This window comes from Eleutherodactylus coqui, chromosome 4 (genome assembly GCF_035609145.1).
Source record: "Eleutherodactylus coqui strain aEleCoq1 chromosome 4, aEleCoq1.hap1, whole genome shotgun sequence".
NCBI classification, from domain to species: Eukaryota; Metazoa; Chordata; class Amphibia; order Anura; family Eleutherodactylidae; genus Eleutherodactylus; species Eleutherodactylus coqui.
The window spans coordinates 70,954,139-70,971,131 of NC_089840.1; the positions used below are offsets into that span (position 1 = coordinate 70,954,139).

The 16,993-nt window shown below is 45.3% G+C and overlaps 1 protein-coding gene across 1 annotated transcript in view; it reads left to right on the top strand.

Moving 5' to 3' along the window:
* Positions 1 to 16,993, top strand: part of METTL16 (methyltransferase 16, RNA N6-adenosine) — an 80,228-nt gene that overhangs the window by 41,235 nt on the left and 22,000 nt on the right. Inside the window, exons 7-8 of the mRNA XM_066599630.1 lie at positions 6,965 to 7,034; positions 10,281 to 10,370. Of these exons, the coding sequence (XP_066455727.1) occupies positions 6,965 to 7,034; positions 10,281 to 10,370 (160 nt within the window). The remainder of the gene's footprint in view (positions 1 to 6,964; positions 7,035 to 10,280; positions 10,371 to 16,993) is intronic.

Sequence of the window (16,993 nt, forward strand, 5' to 3'; positions counted from 1 at the left end):
GAAATCCGTTTTAAAAATCTGCACTAAAATAATCATCAAAATGTGGATTTGCACCAAAATCCACAGCAGGGTTTTTGAGATTATGAGGATGGAGGAAATCGCCACTTCCCTGTGAGACACTCGTGCCTTTTTTTTTTTCGGCAGCTCCTGGACTCCCTGTGTTATGGGTCCTTTTACACGGAATATTGTCGGGCTCTTAAACACCTAACAGTCATTCCAGCTTTAACACAGGAATAATAATTGTTCAATGAATGGAGGCGGAGCGCACTGGATATTGCTTCCAGCTGCCGACCTCAATTCACAGTGAACAGGCAGTTGTTCATAGATGAATACTGCCTGTTTACATCGCCTACTCATCATTTGCTATGTCTGACTCCATAAGCTGAACAATAAGTGAATGAATTATCCTTTGTTGTTCAGTCGCTGGCAGTATTTACACTGAGCAATTATCATTAAAGGGGTTGTCCCGCGAAAGCAAGTGGGGTTATACACTTCTGTATGGCCATATTAATGCACTTTGTAATGTACATTGTGCATTAATTATGAGCCATACAGAAGTTATTCACTTACCTGTTCCGTTGCTAGCGTCCTCGTCTCCATGGTGCCGTCTAATTTCAGCGTCTAATCGCCCGATTAGACGCGCTTGCACAGTCCGGTCTTCTCCCTTCCGAATGGGGCCGCTCGTGCCGGAGAGCTGCTCCTTGTAGCTCCGCCCCGTCACGTGTGCCGATTCCAGCCAATCAGGAGGCTGGAATCGGCAATGGAGCGCATAGAGCCCACGGTGCACCATGGGAGAAGACCCGCGGTGCATCGTGGGTGAAGATCCCGGCGGCCATCTTACTAAGGTAAGTAAGACGCGGGAGCGCGGGGATTCGGTTAAGTACTGGACGTTTTTTTTTTTTTACCCCTGCATCAGGTTTGTCTCGCGCCGAACGGGGGGGCTATTGAAAAAAAAAAAAAAACGTTTCGGCGCGGGACAACCCCTTTAAGTCTCATATGATCCATCGAGAAATTGAACAATAAGCCTTCCATGTAAAAAGGCCCTAAATTTCAGGGCAAGGATGAGTAAGGGCATGGATGAGTATAGGCTATTCTGAATGGAGATGACTAATTGATGGTTCCCCCACTCCCCCCCCCCCTTTTCTTTTCCCTCTTCCCTTCTCCTTCTTATACCTGTTTTCTTCTATTCTCTCATGCCTTTACATCTAGTTGCTTAGCCTGTGATCATCTCTGTTTTTCACTTTTGATTTATTTTGCCGTTACCATGGTTTTATATAACATTGGGTCTTCCCTTGTGTGAGAAGCCCCTTTTTCTGCCCCCGCTCTTGCCACAGTTTTAGGGCTCTTTCACCTGAGCGTATATCGGCCTGCGTGGATTCCAATGCATCAGATCACATTGCCATATTCCCACAGCGTAAAAGCAACCCGCCGTGCCAATACAGCGCCGGACGCTTTCACGCGGGGCCGAAAAAATAGTCCTGGAACTATATTTTGGGCCGGAATATGTTGGCCGCTGCATGAGCTCCTATGGGAGCCAATGACAGCGGCCGGAGAAGGGAGTTGGGAGGGAGTTTAGCAGCGTGACTGTTAAACTCCCTCCCTCTTCTCTCCTCCCCTCCGGCTAAGCTTCGCCTCCTTCCATTGCTGGCTGTGAACAAGGGGCGGGGAGGGGGCTTTTGCGGTGGTGGAAGACTCTGGGCCTTTCTCTTGATTATTGTTTATTAGGTGGCCTTTATTCTTGCCTCTATATCACTCGCTCCTGGTCTCCACCATATTTGGTTCCTGTATAGGTTTGTCAATTTAAAAAATTCCAAAAAAATGAATTTTCCTGTGGATGGAACCTGATGTCAGTTTTGCTGCAGATTTACCACATGCTGCACCTGTGCTGCATAGAAAGTGGGGAAATCCGCAATAAAAATCTGAGGTTTCCACAACAGAATGAGAACGCTACAGATTTGTGAATTTGCAGCAGGCTCACCCACACCCACAGCGCACCCGAGTACTTTTCACCCGAGTAGTGAAGTACTCGAAAATCGCGGTGCTCGATTGCGAAATCGCCCTTACAGAGTACGTTCGCTCATCTCTACCTACAATCAGAAAAAAGGTCATCAGTAGTAGATCAGCAGGGGTCTGTTGCACGGGACCTCCAGCTATCAGCTATGCGCAGGGCTGGTATGTTCATGCACTGAGCTTATTTCTGCAGGGAGCAGACAGCTTTGTTCTCAATGTAGTGGCCAATATTGGCATTGAAGGCAAAGTCTCCATTCACTTCAATAAGAGCTGCCTACAATACCAAGCCTATCCACTGCAGGGGGAACAGAGCTGTTTTGCTTCCTGCATAAATTAGCTCAGTGCATAAGCATTCCAGCCCCACGAACAGCTGATTGGTGGAGGTCCCTGACGATGGACCCACGCTGACTGATAACTTCACAACTGGACAACCCCTTTAAGGGAGCTAGCTAGCTATAGATTATGGTAATATATCATGTACATCTGAATGAAGCTTGGAACAAATAAAATTAGTTGAAGAGATTTTTCCACAATAAAAATTTCCTATCCACGTGATAAATAATAGATTGCTGGGGACCCCACCAACCACTGAAATAAAGGTGCCAAGACCCCCACTGCTCACCTATAAGACTGTTGTAGAATATAGTACTGTGCTAAAGTTTTAGGCAGGTAGGGAAAAAATAGTGCAAAGTAAGAATGCTTTCAAAAGTAGAAGTGTTAATAGTTTATTTTTGTTATTTAATAAAATTCAAAGTGAATGAACAAAAGAGAAATCGAAATCAAATCAATATTTGGCAAGATCGCCTTTTGACATCGAAAAAGCATCAATTCTTCTAGATACACTTGCACACAGTTTTTGAAGGAGCTCAGCGGGGAGGTTGTTCCAGGCATCTTTGAGAACTAACCACAGATCTTCTGTGGATGTAGACTTGCTCAAAGCCTTCTGTCTCTTCATGACAGATAGACTTAATGATTAGGGCTCCATAGGGGCTATATCATCACTTCCAGGACTCCTTGTTCTTTACACTGAAGATAGTTCTTAATGCCATTGGCTTTACATTTGGGGTCATTATCCTGCTGCAGAATACGTTTTGAGCCAGACGCCTTCCGTTTAAAAAAAAAAAAAAAAAAAAGTCTTTGCTGAATTTTTCCCACACCTGCCAACAACTATTGCACAGTACTGTATATTTAAAGAATGGTTGTCCCATCCTAATAGATTCGATCAACCTTACTAATAGTGAAATGTTGCTTCATTTCATGAGATATTGTCTTTTCATTGGACTTCCCACAAGACAACTGTGCCCCCATGTGTATGCATCATGTAACTACACGCTACGCCTCACTCACTCATCATCACCATAGCATCTATAGCAAAATTATTGCCTCACCTTATCTACATCCAGACGAGCGACACAAAGCTGCCTCTTAATCAGACACACAAACCTACATCATAAAACATACACTTGTCCATCAATCATCTGCTGAGGTTTCACAATGACGGATTCACATGGTGGCAAAATCTGCATTTAACAAATTCCAAACTTAAGTCCTGTGAAATCATGGCCCGTCCTCGAGTATATAACAGCGAAGAGGAACGCCTGAGCTGCGCAAGCGGAGAGAATGAGACAGCAAAGGGACCTCCACATTGGTTAATTCAGAATATTAAGGGGTTGTCCCGCGCCGAAACGGGTTTTTTTTTTTTTTTCAATAGCCCCCCCGTTCGGCGCGAGACAAACCCGATGCATGTGTTGAAAAAAAAAACTGGATAGTACTTACCCGAATCCCCACGCTCCGGTGACTTCTTACTTACCTTGCGAAGATGGCCGCCGGGATCTTCACCCTCGGTGGACCGCAGGTCTTCTGTGCGGTCCATTGCCGATTCCAGCCTCCTGATTGGCTGGAATCGGCACACGTGACGGGGCGGAGCTACGAGGAGCAGCTCTCCAGCACGAGCGGCCCCATTCAACACGGAGAAGACCGGACTGCGCAAACGCGTCTAATCGGGCGATTAGACGCTGAAAATTAGACGGCACCATGGAGACGAGGACGCCAGCAACGGAGCAGGTAAGTGAATAACTTCTGTATGGCTCATAATTAATGCACAATGTACATTACAAAGTGCATTAATATGGCCATACAGAAGTGTATAACCCCAACTTTGTTTCGCGGGACAACCCCTTTAATTGGAAATAGCTGACGTTTTTGCACTGTAACTATTATTCCAAATTCCAATATAGATTGCAGTCGCCATCCTGGCAGGGCTTTCTATTAGTATGTAAAAAAAATGCCTATATTATTGCATACTGCTCTATGATCATAACTAGACCACAGGCATGTTTACAAAGAAATGCCTTCTGCTTGACGGCTCACGTGTAATACGTTGTGTCGGCCTGGTAGCGTATCAGTATGGGGTATTTTGCCTAATTACTAATAAAATCCTAGAGTTTGACAGGTGAGCTGCCCAACCACTGTGACCATTTTCTTTGCATTTTGCTAAACCACAGGCCCCATGTGATTCTTCACTCTTCTCTTCCCTTGTAGCAGTCAGGTGTGGTAAAGCATGATTTGAGAAGACAGCCTTGATATTGACACCACACTGACAGTGAGCACAAGTGACTTCAGCGCTGTGCGATTAGTAAACAGATGGGTTCCCCCACTTAAATCCTGAGCATGATGGCTGCACTGAGAGCTCAATCCTCCAGCGGTTTGCATTCAAAGGAACGGCCCACAACATGCTACCCGGTGCTACTACATTGAGCTGTCAACAGCTTGATCAGCGGAAACTGATATAGCCAGCGCTTTCCACTATGAAGTGAAACGGAGATCTGCTTCTCAAGCCTAATTAGTTTTGTGATGGAGGTATACCCCATACGAAAAAGGAAGATTGGATGCAAAGCATTGTGTTTTTAACAATCCGGAGGCCGATTTAGGAAAATGTCAGTTCTAGAATAGGATTATTTCTAGTCCGATTCCCTTCTGACTGTTTTGCAGAAATTGCTGGATGAGTTCGCCCAAGTCTAGGTGAAAGCCTAATGTGTTTATAAAGCTTAAAAGGGTATTCTGGTGACATTAGGTTATCCCCTATCCACAGGATGGGGGATAACTGGTGATCAGTGGGGATCCAACTGCTAGGACCCCCGCTGACCTCCATAATGGGGGTCCCATGTCGTCCAAGAGACTGGTAAAATGAATGGAGTAGCAGCGCTCATGCATGGCCACTACTCCATTCTATTCAATGGGAGCGATGGAGATTGCGAAGTGCTTGAATTCTGCTATTTTCGGTGCTCTCATTGGAATGAATGGAGCAGTGGCCAAGCATGCGTGCTGCTGCTTTGTTCAGTTTGCCTGTCTCTCGGGAGACACTGGAACAATATTCTAACGATCGGTGGGGGTCCCAGTAGTTGGACCCTCACCAATCCGCTAGTTATCTCATATGCTGTCGTTATCCCATATCCTGCTTAATGTCACGAGAATGCCCTTCTAAACTCATAAAAAATTTATTTGGACCTTAAAGCTGTTCCCTTCAAAGATATTTCTCCATTGAAAATTTGTCTCCTGGCTCAAGGTCTGACCGCTGGGGCCCCGAGAACGGTGTATCCTGAAAGCCCCATACGAATGAAGTAGTAGTACATGTGTACATCCTCCACTCCATTCACTATGAGACGATGGGAGACAACCAAGCACATCAATATCCCTCCGTCCCATGGAAGTAGATGTAGCCTTGGTCACGCATGCACATCACTGAACCATTTACATGTGGCATTAGAGGTGCACCATTCTTGGGATCACCTACATTGTATTATGCCTATCTGTGTTAGCCTATTAAAGCGACCCTTCAGTTTGAGGCAAAATTCAGTCCTGGCACCGCAGTGGGAGCAGACGGAACAACCTGCAGTTGTCGTTCTCTGCTAGCCCTCTGATCTGCTGGTTCCAGGTCCCCTTTTTGACCATCCAAGATAGCCAAGGCAATCTTCGGGCTATCTAAATTGGTAGTGTCAGACTACTGACGCGCTATACCTGTTGTCTGATTCGCCAGGGCTTCTCACATGATCAGTGCTGGCCAGAGAGCAGTGCACGGTGTGCATTAGGTGGTTGGAAAACTGCAGCGGGCATCTTGGACAGCAGAAAATGGGACCTGGAACCAGCGAATAGGAAGGAGAGCAGTGGACACCAATTGCAGATAATATACCCCCGCCCCCTCCAGTACCAGGACAAAATTTTGTCACAAAACTGGAGGGTTGCTTTAAGTGCTGGAAGCAGTTGTGAACCTCAAATTGCTCGGCACCACTCAATAACATCTAGAGGGAGCTGTACTAATTGGGTGACAGAGGGAGCTCCCCACTTCTGTCTAACCACTTAGATGAGGTGGTTGCTGCATCTATGAGGTTAAACTGTCGGGATCAGAGTTATCGCCGATCAGGACTGTTGCAGGTGGGTGTCAGCCATATATAACACAGCTAGCAACTGCCCCTGTGCACATCCATCATTTATATACCATGGATGTCGCTAAGGGGTTAAAAATAAATGGGAAAAGGTTTAAATGAAAAAAAACCTCCAGAATGGCCAAGATCTACAGTATAGATTGTACTGCTTTATTGCACCACAGTGTTTGAGGTTGTAATGTACCAGACCAGTTATTTAGATTTTGGCTTGCGTTAAAAGCCCCAATTGTGGTACCTGGAGTCTTTGTCTAACAAAGCGTGCAATCAATTATCCCCCTGTGCCCAATTTCCACAGTGTGACATCAGAATGATTCAGCATTGATTAATTAATGCAAATCAGAACTTGTGTTTCCCATATTCATCTTGTTGCAGGGAGAAATGTCAAGATGCCTGAATCACTAGCTAATAATGTATTCATAATGCAGGGATGCTGGGCTGCCTCTGCCTCCTGCATCTTCCTGCAGTCATTTAAAGCTCCCCAATTATGTACCCTGTTGGTTATTTCTTTCTAGATGGTACAGCTGCATGCTGGGTAAGAAGTGCAGTTTGGCTCCATTGAAGGAAGAGCTGAGAATACAAGGGGTAGGTTTATTCCTACAGGTATTATTTCGTCATTGCCATTGTTGTTACTGAGTTAGAATGATGGTAGATTTCAGGTGATTCACCAGCTACATGGAGGCTGCTGCACCTCCCCTATAAAAACCGAATGCTGTTTCTAAACTAGATGTTCATCCATATGGAAGATAATCTTCTAATAGCAATATTCCCTAAATCCATCTAATAGTCCAGTAGGTAAAGGAAACATTAAAGGGGTTTTCTGACTTTTTATTTACATTGGTGGCAGTGAGTGGACAGGTTGTGTATAAAAGGAAAAACATACATACTCGCCTCCTGCTGCATGCTGCTCTAACGCTGCCGTCACTCCGGTGCTCTTTTTACATCGGCAGCAGTGGTCATGTGGGTTGTTTACCCACGTGACCACTACAGCCAATGGAAGGCATGTAGGGACGTCATTAGTGACGTCTCGTAAACCTGCCTTGGGGATTCTACATTAGATGCCCACGTGACAGGTTAACGAGACGCCATCGGGCCTTCGGACCAGGTGACATCACCTTTCAGATTCTGCAGCACCGGACTGCCGAAATGGTGTGATGTCTGTGGATTAGCACAGATAACACTCAGCTGAAAATACACTAATGTGCCAGGTGCCGTACGGGGTGGCCATTTGCCATTCAGATGAATGGACATCCAAGTAATACATGGATGGGGCAAGTACGCAAGAGCCACTACTTGGTAGCGGCCCTCGGGTCTGGCAGATATAACAATCACAATGGCTAATCCTTGAGGTTTAGGTCAATTTCCTTCATCTAATCTGCATCTGTCTTTGCTGTGTACCAGAATACACTAAAAGACACCTTTTAATCTCCCGGAAATAACAATTCTAACCCTGTCTCTGTCAGAATTGTCTATTTCTGTATTATGCATTTAATGAACGTATTACACAGCACTGCATATTTATTGGCTCACCAGGGGTCATCTGGTGATACCAGCATGGAGAATAGTCATGGATCCTGGCTGTAATCACACCTATACTACCTTGATTGACATTAAGGCAGAATACTCATGATTACCTGTGGAGCGGCTTTAAAATTTGCAATATGGGAATTTATGCTGCACATTAGTCATGGATTTGTTGCCGATTTATCCCCTTGAGTTCAATGGGGAAGGCAAAAGTCGCTGCAAATCCCAGTTGCTGTGGATTTTGCTGCAGATCACCGTAGATCCGTAGCAAAATCCTCGGGTAGCAACACTTGTTAAATAAGAAAAAATTGTTTTAATAGTTAATAAAAAATGTTTTTTTACTAACTTTCTCCATCTTCTTCCTACTTCTGTGACGAGGCTTCTCTGGTTCCCTACCAGTCTCTGGATCCTGGCCTCCATCATGATAGACACACTAGTACTGCAGTCTATCACAGGTTGCAGCGGTCACGTGGGAGATGTCATTGCTATAGGCCAGGAAAGACCAGCAGGGGAGCAGGCAAGCCCTCTACATGGAAATGGGGAGATGAATATATGGATAGATAATAAATAGAGATGAGTGAACGTACTCGGTAAGGCCGATTTCACAATCGAGCACCGCGATTTTCGAGTACTTCACTACTCGGGTGAAAAGATTCGGGGGCGCCGTGGGTGAGCGGTGGGTTGCAGAGGGGAGTGGGGGGGGGAGGGAGAGAGAGAGAGCTCCCCCCTGTTCCGCGCTGCTACACCACGCCCCGCCCCCCGGCGACCCCCGAATCTTTTCACCTGAGTAGTGAAGTACTCGAAAATCGCGGTGCTCGATTGCGAAATCGGCCTTACCGAGTACGTTCGCTCATCTCTAATAATAAATAAATATATAATTTTTTTTTTTTAAGGATGGATGGAATTTCTACAGCAAATCCACCCTGTGTGAATATACCTATAAGGCTAGGGTCACACAGGGCGGATTTGTTGCGGTTTTGCTGCGTTTTGTTCCGTTGCGGTTTTGACGCAGAAGAACTGCTTCTGCGGCAAAACCACTTCAAAGGTTAATTTGGGCTTGCGGATTTTGCTGCGGATTTTCGTGCGGAAAAATCCGCAAGTGGTTTTTTCCGCAGCGCTTTTTTTACTTTTGTCGCATATTTGTCGCATATTTGGTGCGGTTTTGGCTGCGTCCATAGAGGTCTATGGACAAAAAAGCGCTGCGGAAATGACCAAAGAATGAACATGCTGCATCTTTTAAAACCGCGACGCAGTTGCATTTCCGCACTGCGGCTGTGCGGAAAAAATCCGTCCTGTGAGAACAGCTTTTTTGGCAAATCTCATTTGTGCTGCATTGCACTGCAAACGCAGCGGTTTTGCCGCAGTGCGGATATGCAACGGCAATCCGCGGCAAAACCGCAGCAAATCCGCCCTGTGTGAACCCAGCCTAAGGTTGCTATTAAACATCAGGATAAATCTGACCGTGTGAGCACTTCACACTGGCTGGGATGATGTTTGCTAAAACAGCTGTTACTCGTGCTTAATATTTATGATCTGGTTATAAACTTTGGGAGCGCAATGTAATTTGTGGTTTATATATTTGTTTAAAGTTCTATCATAAAAAAAAAAATCAATACTTACCCCCTCTCCCCCCCTCCCTTATTCCTCCTCGGCAGTCTGCTTACCAGATATTTACTTCGCCTATCCTCTCCTGGCTCCTCCAGTCCCCCTGGTCAACTCACCTCCAGCCAACCAGATTCTCTTCTTCCTGTGACGAAGCATACATTGCCAGCATTCTGCTTCCTGCAGGGCAGTGTACTAGTGTCACTAGTGATGTAGCCTTCACTGCATAGCACGGAATACCGAATTTATGGCAGCCTGCTGTAGCTAGACTGTGCATGCGCAATGTCTCGCCGCTTGTTTCATATACTAAATGAACACTAACAGCGAGACCCCACACCTTTGTGCTAAGGCAGGCTGCCGAGGATTCAGCATTCACTGCCCTGCAGGAAGTGAACTGCATCTAATGGACACTCCAAAACAGGAAGAGGAGGATCCAGCCGGGTGGAGGTGAGGTGACCCGGGGGACTGGAGGAGCCAGGAGAAGGTTGGGGAGGAGAAGATGTGGTAAGAAGACTGCCTGGAGAGGGAAAGGTAATTTTTTTTTTTTCAATGACAGAACCCCTTTAACTCAAAGTTAGGAATATTTTATATACCCCAAATATAATTAGAAAGTGACCAGGAGATTTGGGGGAAGATACTTGGTCGTCTTGTGATTTAAAACTAATCAAAATGTTTTGTTTTGTTTTGTTCTTGAATTCATGCCAGGTTCCTAAAGTAGCTCACACTGAATTTTACCAGGGGCGCACAATGCGTTGGGCACTGGCATGGAGTTTTTATGACGATGTGGTCATCCCGGTAAGTATAAAGCTTAATGTACATGTTTGGTGCTAACAAGATTTTTTTTTCTTAATCAAGTAAACAATAACATAATTTCCAACATCATATTCATTATATAGAGATTACAAATATTAACGAGTTTTTCCATTTACGTGCTGTTTAAGAAAATGGTCCAGCAAAAAGTTACAACATTTACTTCCATAGTATGGCATCACCTGGTGTTCAGCGTTTACAACAATGCACACATCCGGCAGGACACACATGCAGAGTCACTCTCACCACAGCCATAATCATACTCTGTTCACTGCTGAGCAGCCAATAGAAATAGCTTTTTACCCTGCTTAAGTGGAAGAATGAGATTAGCGCTCCAATGTGAGGTGGAGAAAATGACAGAGTCGAGAGAAGTAGAAAGAGAAGAAAAGGGAAATCCAATTGGACTCACCCCAGACGTACCGGACACTGTGTAAGGTCACGGTGCGTCTAATGATCCTGGAAGGCAATGATATCCACGGTAGAAGCTATGGTGTCATCAAGGAATCCTGATCACTGGTCAGGATGACATCCCAATGGGGGAGAGCATCGCAGGGTGACTCTAGGTAGAATGTATACCAGAGGCAGCAAAGGCAGTAGACAACAAATTAGAAAAAAAAACCCGTGCTCCAGTAACCGGATAGGTGGAATGAGAAGGCAGAAGGAACTTACTTAGCAGGGGTGTCAGTGCAATTGACACCCCTGAAAATCCAGGTCAGCTTGTAGAAATGAATCTTGTCCAAGTTATGACGAGAAAGGTTCTTTATTCACAAGGTGCAACGCGTTTCGGCTGAAACATCAGCCTTTATCAAGCATACAGGATGGTTAAAAACATGGTTACATTTATAGTGAACATAGCTGAATGAGTGGAGGCAGTGTCTCCTGGTTACCGCCCTTTGCGGGTCACGTGAGGTGAAACGCGTTGCACCTTGTGAATAAAGAACCTTTCTCGTCATAACTTGGACAAGATTCCTTTCGACACTCTGACCTGGATTTTCAGGGGTGTAAATTGCACTGACACCCCTGCTAAGTAAGTTCCTTCTGCCTTCTCATTCCACCTATCCGGTTACTGGAGCACGGGTTTTTTTTTCTAATTTATTGTCTACTGCCTTTTTACCCTGCTTGTAAGGGTAGGCACAGAACTACTGCAGTAACATCGCAGTATAGCTGAGAAGACTCCTTTTACAGTAAAAGTAAGAAGGGTCTATATTGTCAGCTTCCAGAGGAGGAAGGATACTGATTGCGTCCAGTCTGCCCCCAGCAGCACAGACCAGCAGTAGCACCAAGGAAGCAAAAAAGTATGAAAAATATATTTATGCCAGAAATGCTGCACATAACTTTTAAAACGGCTATTAACCCTTTCCAATCCACTGTCTGACTTCTTAAGACATCATTTAAGGCTGTACAGCTCCGATGTTGGAAGACGTCTGTCTGGGTTCTCTTCCTGTATATTGCCAGCCTCTCTGCTGTTGGACCCTATCCAACGTGTCACCTCATGCAGTACTGGCTTTAGCCACTGTTGTATAACGGCAGAAAAAGAGTAAGCCCCCTAGGAAAACCAGGATACAAATTGGATTGGAAAGGGTTTCCAGCATTTCAGGACATTTGGTATTAAATGATTCATGGGATACAACATACTGCAAAATATAGGAAGGCAAATATTTAGCAAACCTCCCTTTTTTACCTTTGCAGCGAGCTCTTTGTCTAATTTTGTAGTCCTATAAAAATGAGGGGCTTACAATACAATAAGTATATAATTGAGGAGGCACAGTACAGCGCTATTATACTTACAGTTTTATTAACTTTTCAGACAGATTTTAGTAATCTAATAACCTGTGTCATCAGTCTTGTTACTATCATTACAAATGTTACTGTTTTACTACTGTAAATCAAGTTTAAAGTGGCTGTTACTAACTGTCCCGGAGCCCTTCTGCAATCCACTGCCTGTTATTAGGTATTCAGCTTCTGTAGTTACAGGGATGTGAGGGAGAAGATATCATCACAGGCTGCTTCCCTGCAATCACAGCCTAACAGATCTGCAAACACCATGTCTGCATTCTCCACAATCTTTGCCACTGCTGCAGATACCGCATGTTTCCAAACAGAGAATTCATTGCAGAAGTTACTGCTAGTAATAGCTACTTAAACCAAACAACAGAGCGACTGTTGGAGCATGGCAACATGCTTGATATAAAGTGTGGTTGTTTTAAAGGGGTTGTCCCGCGCCGAAACGGGTTGTTTTTTTTTCAACCCCCCCCCCCCCCCCCGTTCGGCGCGAGACAACCCCGATGCAGGGAAGTAAAGAAAGCTTACCGGAGCGCTTACCTTAATCCCCGCGCTCCGGTGACTTCAATACTTACCGCTGAAGATGGCCGCCGGGATCCTCTGTCTCCGTGGACCGCAGCTCTTCTGTGCGGTCCATTGCCGATTCCAGCCTCCTGATTGGCTGGAATCGGCACGTGACGGGGCGGAGCTACACGGAGCCGCTCTCTGGCACGAGCGGCTCCATAGAAGACTGCAGAAGACCCGGACTGCGCAAGCGCGGCTAATTTGGCCATCGGAGGGCGAAAATTAGTCGGCTCCATGGGAACGAGGACGCCAGCAACGGAGCAGGTAAGTAAAAAACTTTTTATAACTTCTGTATGGCTCATAATTAATGCACAATGTATATTACAAAGTGCATTATTATGGCCATACAGAAGTGTATAGACCCACTTGCTGCCGCGGGACAACCCCTTTAAGTGTCTGTGACTTAAAGTCGGGTGGAATCGCTGCTTATTTTTGTTTGTATTTATTTTTTTGTGTTTTATATCAAGTTACTGTGGTCTTTATAGCTTATATATTGCAGTTTTATTTGTTTCCTAGAGTTGGATACATTGTGCTGAGTTTTGTAGTGTGTTCACTTTTCAGTCCGCTGCACAGGTGATTAAGGGCAGGGTTACCTAATTAAGGTCTGATAAATTGCACCTGCTGAACTTGCTGGGTCCTTCCCACATAGAGGATTCATTGGATCTGCTGTTGATAGCCATTTAAACCAAACAACATCATGGAGCTGTTCAAGGGTGCCTACAGCTGTATGAAGTGTGAGCACGTTGTACATTTGGAAGCCCAGATCCTGGATCTAAATGTGCAGCCTCCAACACTGAGATCCTTTGGCAACCTGGGGGATTTGCTGCTCACTGATCAGATACTTGCCGGGGTAGATGGTAGTACGGAAGTGCAGGATGATCCGGCACTAAGCTGGGTGACATTTAGAAAGAGTGATAGAGGGAAGAGTGCCAGGGAGGCTAGTACTGAACTGGCACATCCCAACAAGTTTGCCAAGTTGGTAGATGAGGGGATGCTATTACAGGATTAGCATTGCTGCAGCACAATATAGTGTCTGACCGCTAGGGGGATGTTTGCTCCAGTATGAAGGGGCAGTAGGAGCGCAGGCCAGGCTAGACGGGTCCTGGCCATGGGAGACTCCATTATTAAGGGGAAATATAGGACAATTTGTCACAAAGACCGGATTGTCAAACGGTGTCTTTTCTTCCTGGCATTTCATGGAACTAGGATATAACCTTAGGGTAAGGACCTCCAAAGTAGTATTTTCTGAAATACTGCCTGTACCACATGCTACACTAGAAACTCAGCGGGAGACTAACCAAGTAAACTCGTGGCTCAAGAGTTGGTTTAGTAAGGAGGGATTTTGGTTCCTGGAGAACTTGGCCAACTAGACTGTTGGCTACAGGTTCTACTGTAGAGATGGGCTGCATCTCTCTGTGTTGTGGGAGAAGATGGCTAAAAGGTTGGAGGATTGTTTAAACTAGGGATTGGAGGGTAGAGTAATCAGAGAGATAGAGGGGAGGATAGTGTAAACAGTGATCTGGGGGAAAGAAAATGGAAATGGACATGAAGTGGTAGGAGGGGTTAGTATAGTTAGATCTGGCAGAACAGTTATTAGGCATATGCTTAAGTTAAAAAAAACAAAAATGTCTAAAGTGTATGTTGATTAATGCTAGAAGTCTGACCTAGAAGGCTGGCGAACTGGAAGAAATTGTGTCTAAGAAAAACGATGACATAGTGGGAATAACTGAGACAAAAGCTGTGACTGGGCGTTTAACTCTACAGGACGCTTTATAGCTCTTAAAGCTGTAGGACGTACATTTATGTCCTGCAGCATCCGGGTATGTATGAAGGGAGAGTGCGCAGCAATCTCTCTTAATATAATGCCGCGCGGCTCATCGGAGCTGTTAAACCTTTAAATGCCACTGTGAATTCTGACAGTGGCATTTGAATCCCCCGGCCGATGTTTTGGGGTCCCGTACAGCTCCCCGCGATGAGATCTCAAGGAGCCATGGCAGCTGGGGGCCTTCTGAAAGGCCCCAGGGCTGTCATAGCAGAATGTCTATCAAGCCATGACCGTGGGGGGGCTTGATAGAGCGCCTGCCCAATCGCAGTATGATGTAATGCTATGGCATTACATCATACTGCAGGAGCGATCAAAGCATCGCAAGTTGTTGTCTCCGCTGGGGACAACGAAAAAAAGTTAAAATAAAATCAATAAGGTTTTACTATTTATTTTAAAAAAAGTAATAAAAGCTAAAGAAAAAAAACAACCCTTTTGCCATATTTATAATATGACATAGGACTGCTGTATGTATTTGCAAACGTTTCTCTACTGTACTCATCTGTACAGTACAGTACTTACATTTTGCAGTATAGTGGGGATTCAGGAGGCAGGCAGCGTTCAGCCGGCACTTTGGGGATTCGGCTGTTGTATTGTGTCAGGAGGCAGGCAGACACAGCAACGTTCAGCCGTCACTGTGCACTGTGGAGAGGGGAGGGGGGGAGTAGGCGCGCGCTGATGCAGGAGAAGCAGGAAGTGACCGGCATTAGCTGCACGCCGGCTCACTGAGCGGCGCCCGGGGTCATGGAGTGGTCGGCGCCCTTATCTGAGGAATGCAACTTTATTTGAGGGACCGCCGCTACCCTGACACATTGACTTAAGTTGAAAATAGCTTTATTTAAGAGCAATGCTACTCAAGGGTTTATGATTGAGACCTTAACCCCTTAATGCTGCAGGGTGTATGTTTACGTCTTGCAGCGTTGCGGTATGTATGAAAAAAGATCGTGGGGCGTTCTCGCTCCATACAACGCGGGCTCTGACTGTTTCTTACAGCCGACACCTGGCAGCAACAGCTCCGATAAGCTGTGCGGCTCATCAGAGCTGTTAACCCTTTAAATGCCCCAAATGATGAGATCGCAGGGAGCCGTGCAGGTGTCATGGAATCCTGGGGCCTTCTATAAGGCCCCAGGGCTGTCTTGGCAGTATGCCTATGAAGCCATGCACGTGGGGTGGCTTCATAGACTGCCTGCCCGATAACAGTATGATGTAATGCTATGGCATTACATCATACTGCAGGAGCGATCACGGCAGCGTAAGTTGTTGCCCCCCGTGGGGACTAAAAAGAAAGTTAAACTAAGAACAATAACGTTTTATTAATTATTAAAAAAAACAAAAACACTTTTGCCAAAAGAATCTTAAGATAAAACAAAAATACATATTTGATGTCGCTGCGTCCATAAAAGTCCATCTATGGCCGCCTGCAGACGGCCGGGTCAGATCCGGCAGCGAGAATTCTCGCCGCAGGACCCAACCCGAGCGCCTGCAGAGAGCAGCGCATACTCACCCGCGCCCCGCAGCTCCGGATCTTTCATGTGCTGGCTGCTGGGCAGCAGGCGCATGCGCAGACCGGAGCCAGCGGCCGGTGAGTGACGTTTCTGTACGTAGATAGATTTTCTGTACGTAATAGAACATGCTGCGGTTTGTTTGCCGCGCGAGATTTCGCGCGGACAAACCACAGCCGTCTGCCTAGGATTGCGTTTGCTAACGCAATCCTATGGCAGCTTCCAAGGGCGGAAATTCCACGGGAAATCCTGCCGCGGAATTTCCGCCCGTCTGCAGGCAGCCTATCAAAGTAACGTATTATTTACCCCGCACGGTGAGCGTCATCAGAAAAAATAAAGAATGCCAAAAATTCTTTGGAGACAGTCACCCTGTCTCCAAGAAAAAAGGCAACAAAAGCTATTAAAAAGTTGTATGTATTCCAAAATGGTAGCAACGTAAACTACAGGACATCTTGTAAAAAATGACTCCTCTCACGACCACGTCGATGGAAAATAAAGTTATTGCGCTCAGAAGATGGAGACAGAAAATAAGCTTAAAAAATTAAATATCTTTGAAAAAAAATACAAGTAGTACAGCAAAAAAAAACAAAAAAAAAAACAACCTACATAAGTTTGGTATCATAGGAATCGTACTGACCCATAGAATAAAGTTATCAGGTCATTTTTCTTGCAGTTTATGCGCTGTAGAAACAAGATGCACCAAAAGATGGTGGAATTTCTTTTTTTTTTTTTCATTTTACTCTACTTAGAATTTTTAAAAAGTTTTTCAGTACATTAAATAACACCATTGAAAAGTACAACTCGTCCCGCGAAAAGCAAGCCATCATACAGCTACGTCGATGGATGAATAAAGGAATTACGATTTTTTTATTTTTTTTTAAAGGGGGGTGAAAAAAACAAAAATGGGGGGAGAAAAGGACTATGTCCTTAACCCTTTC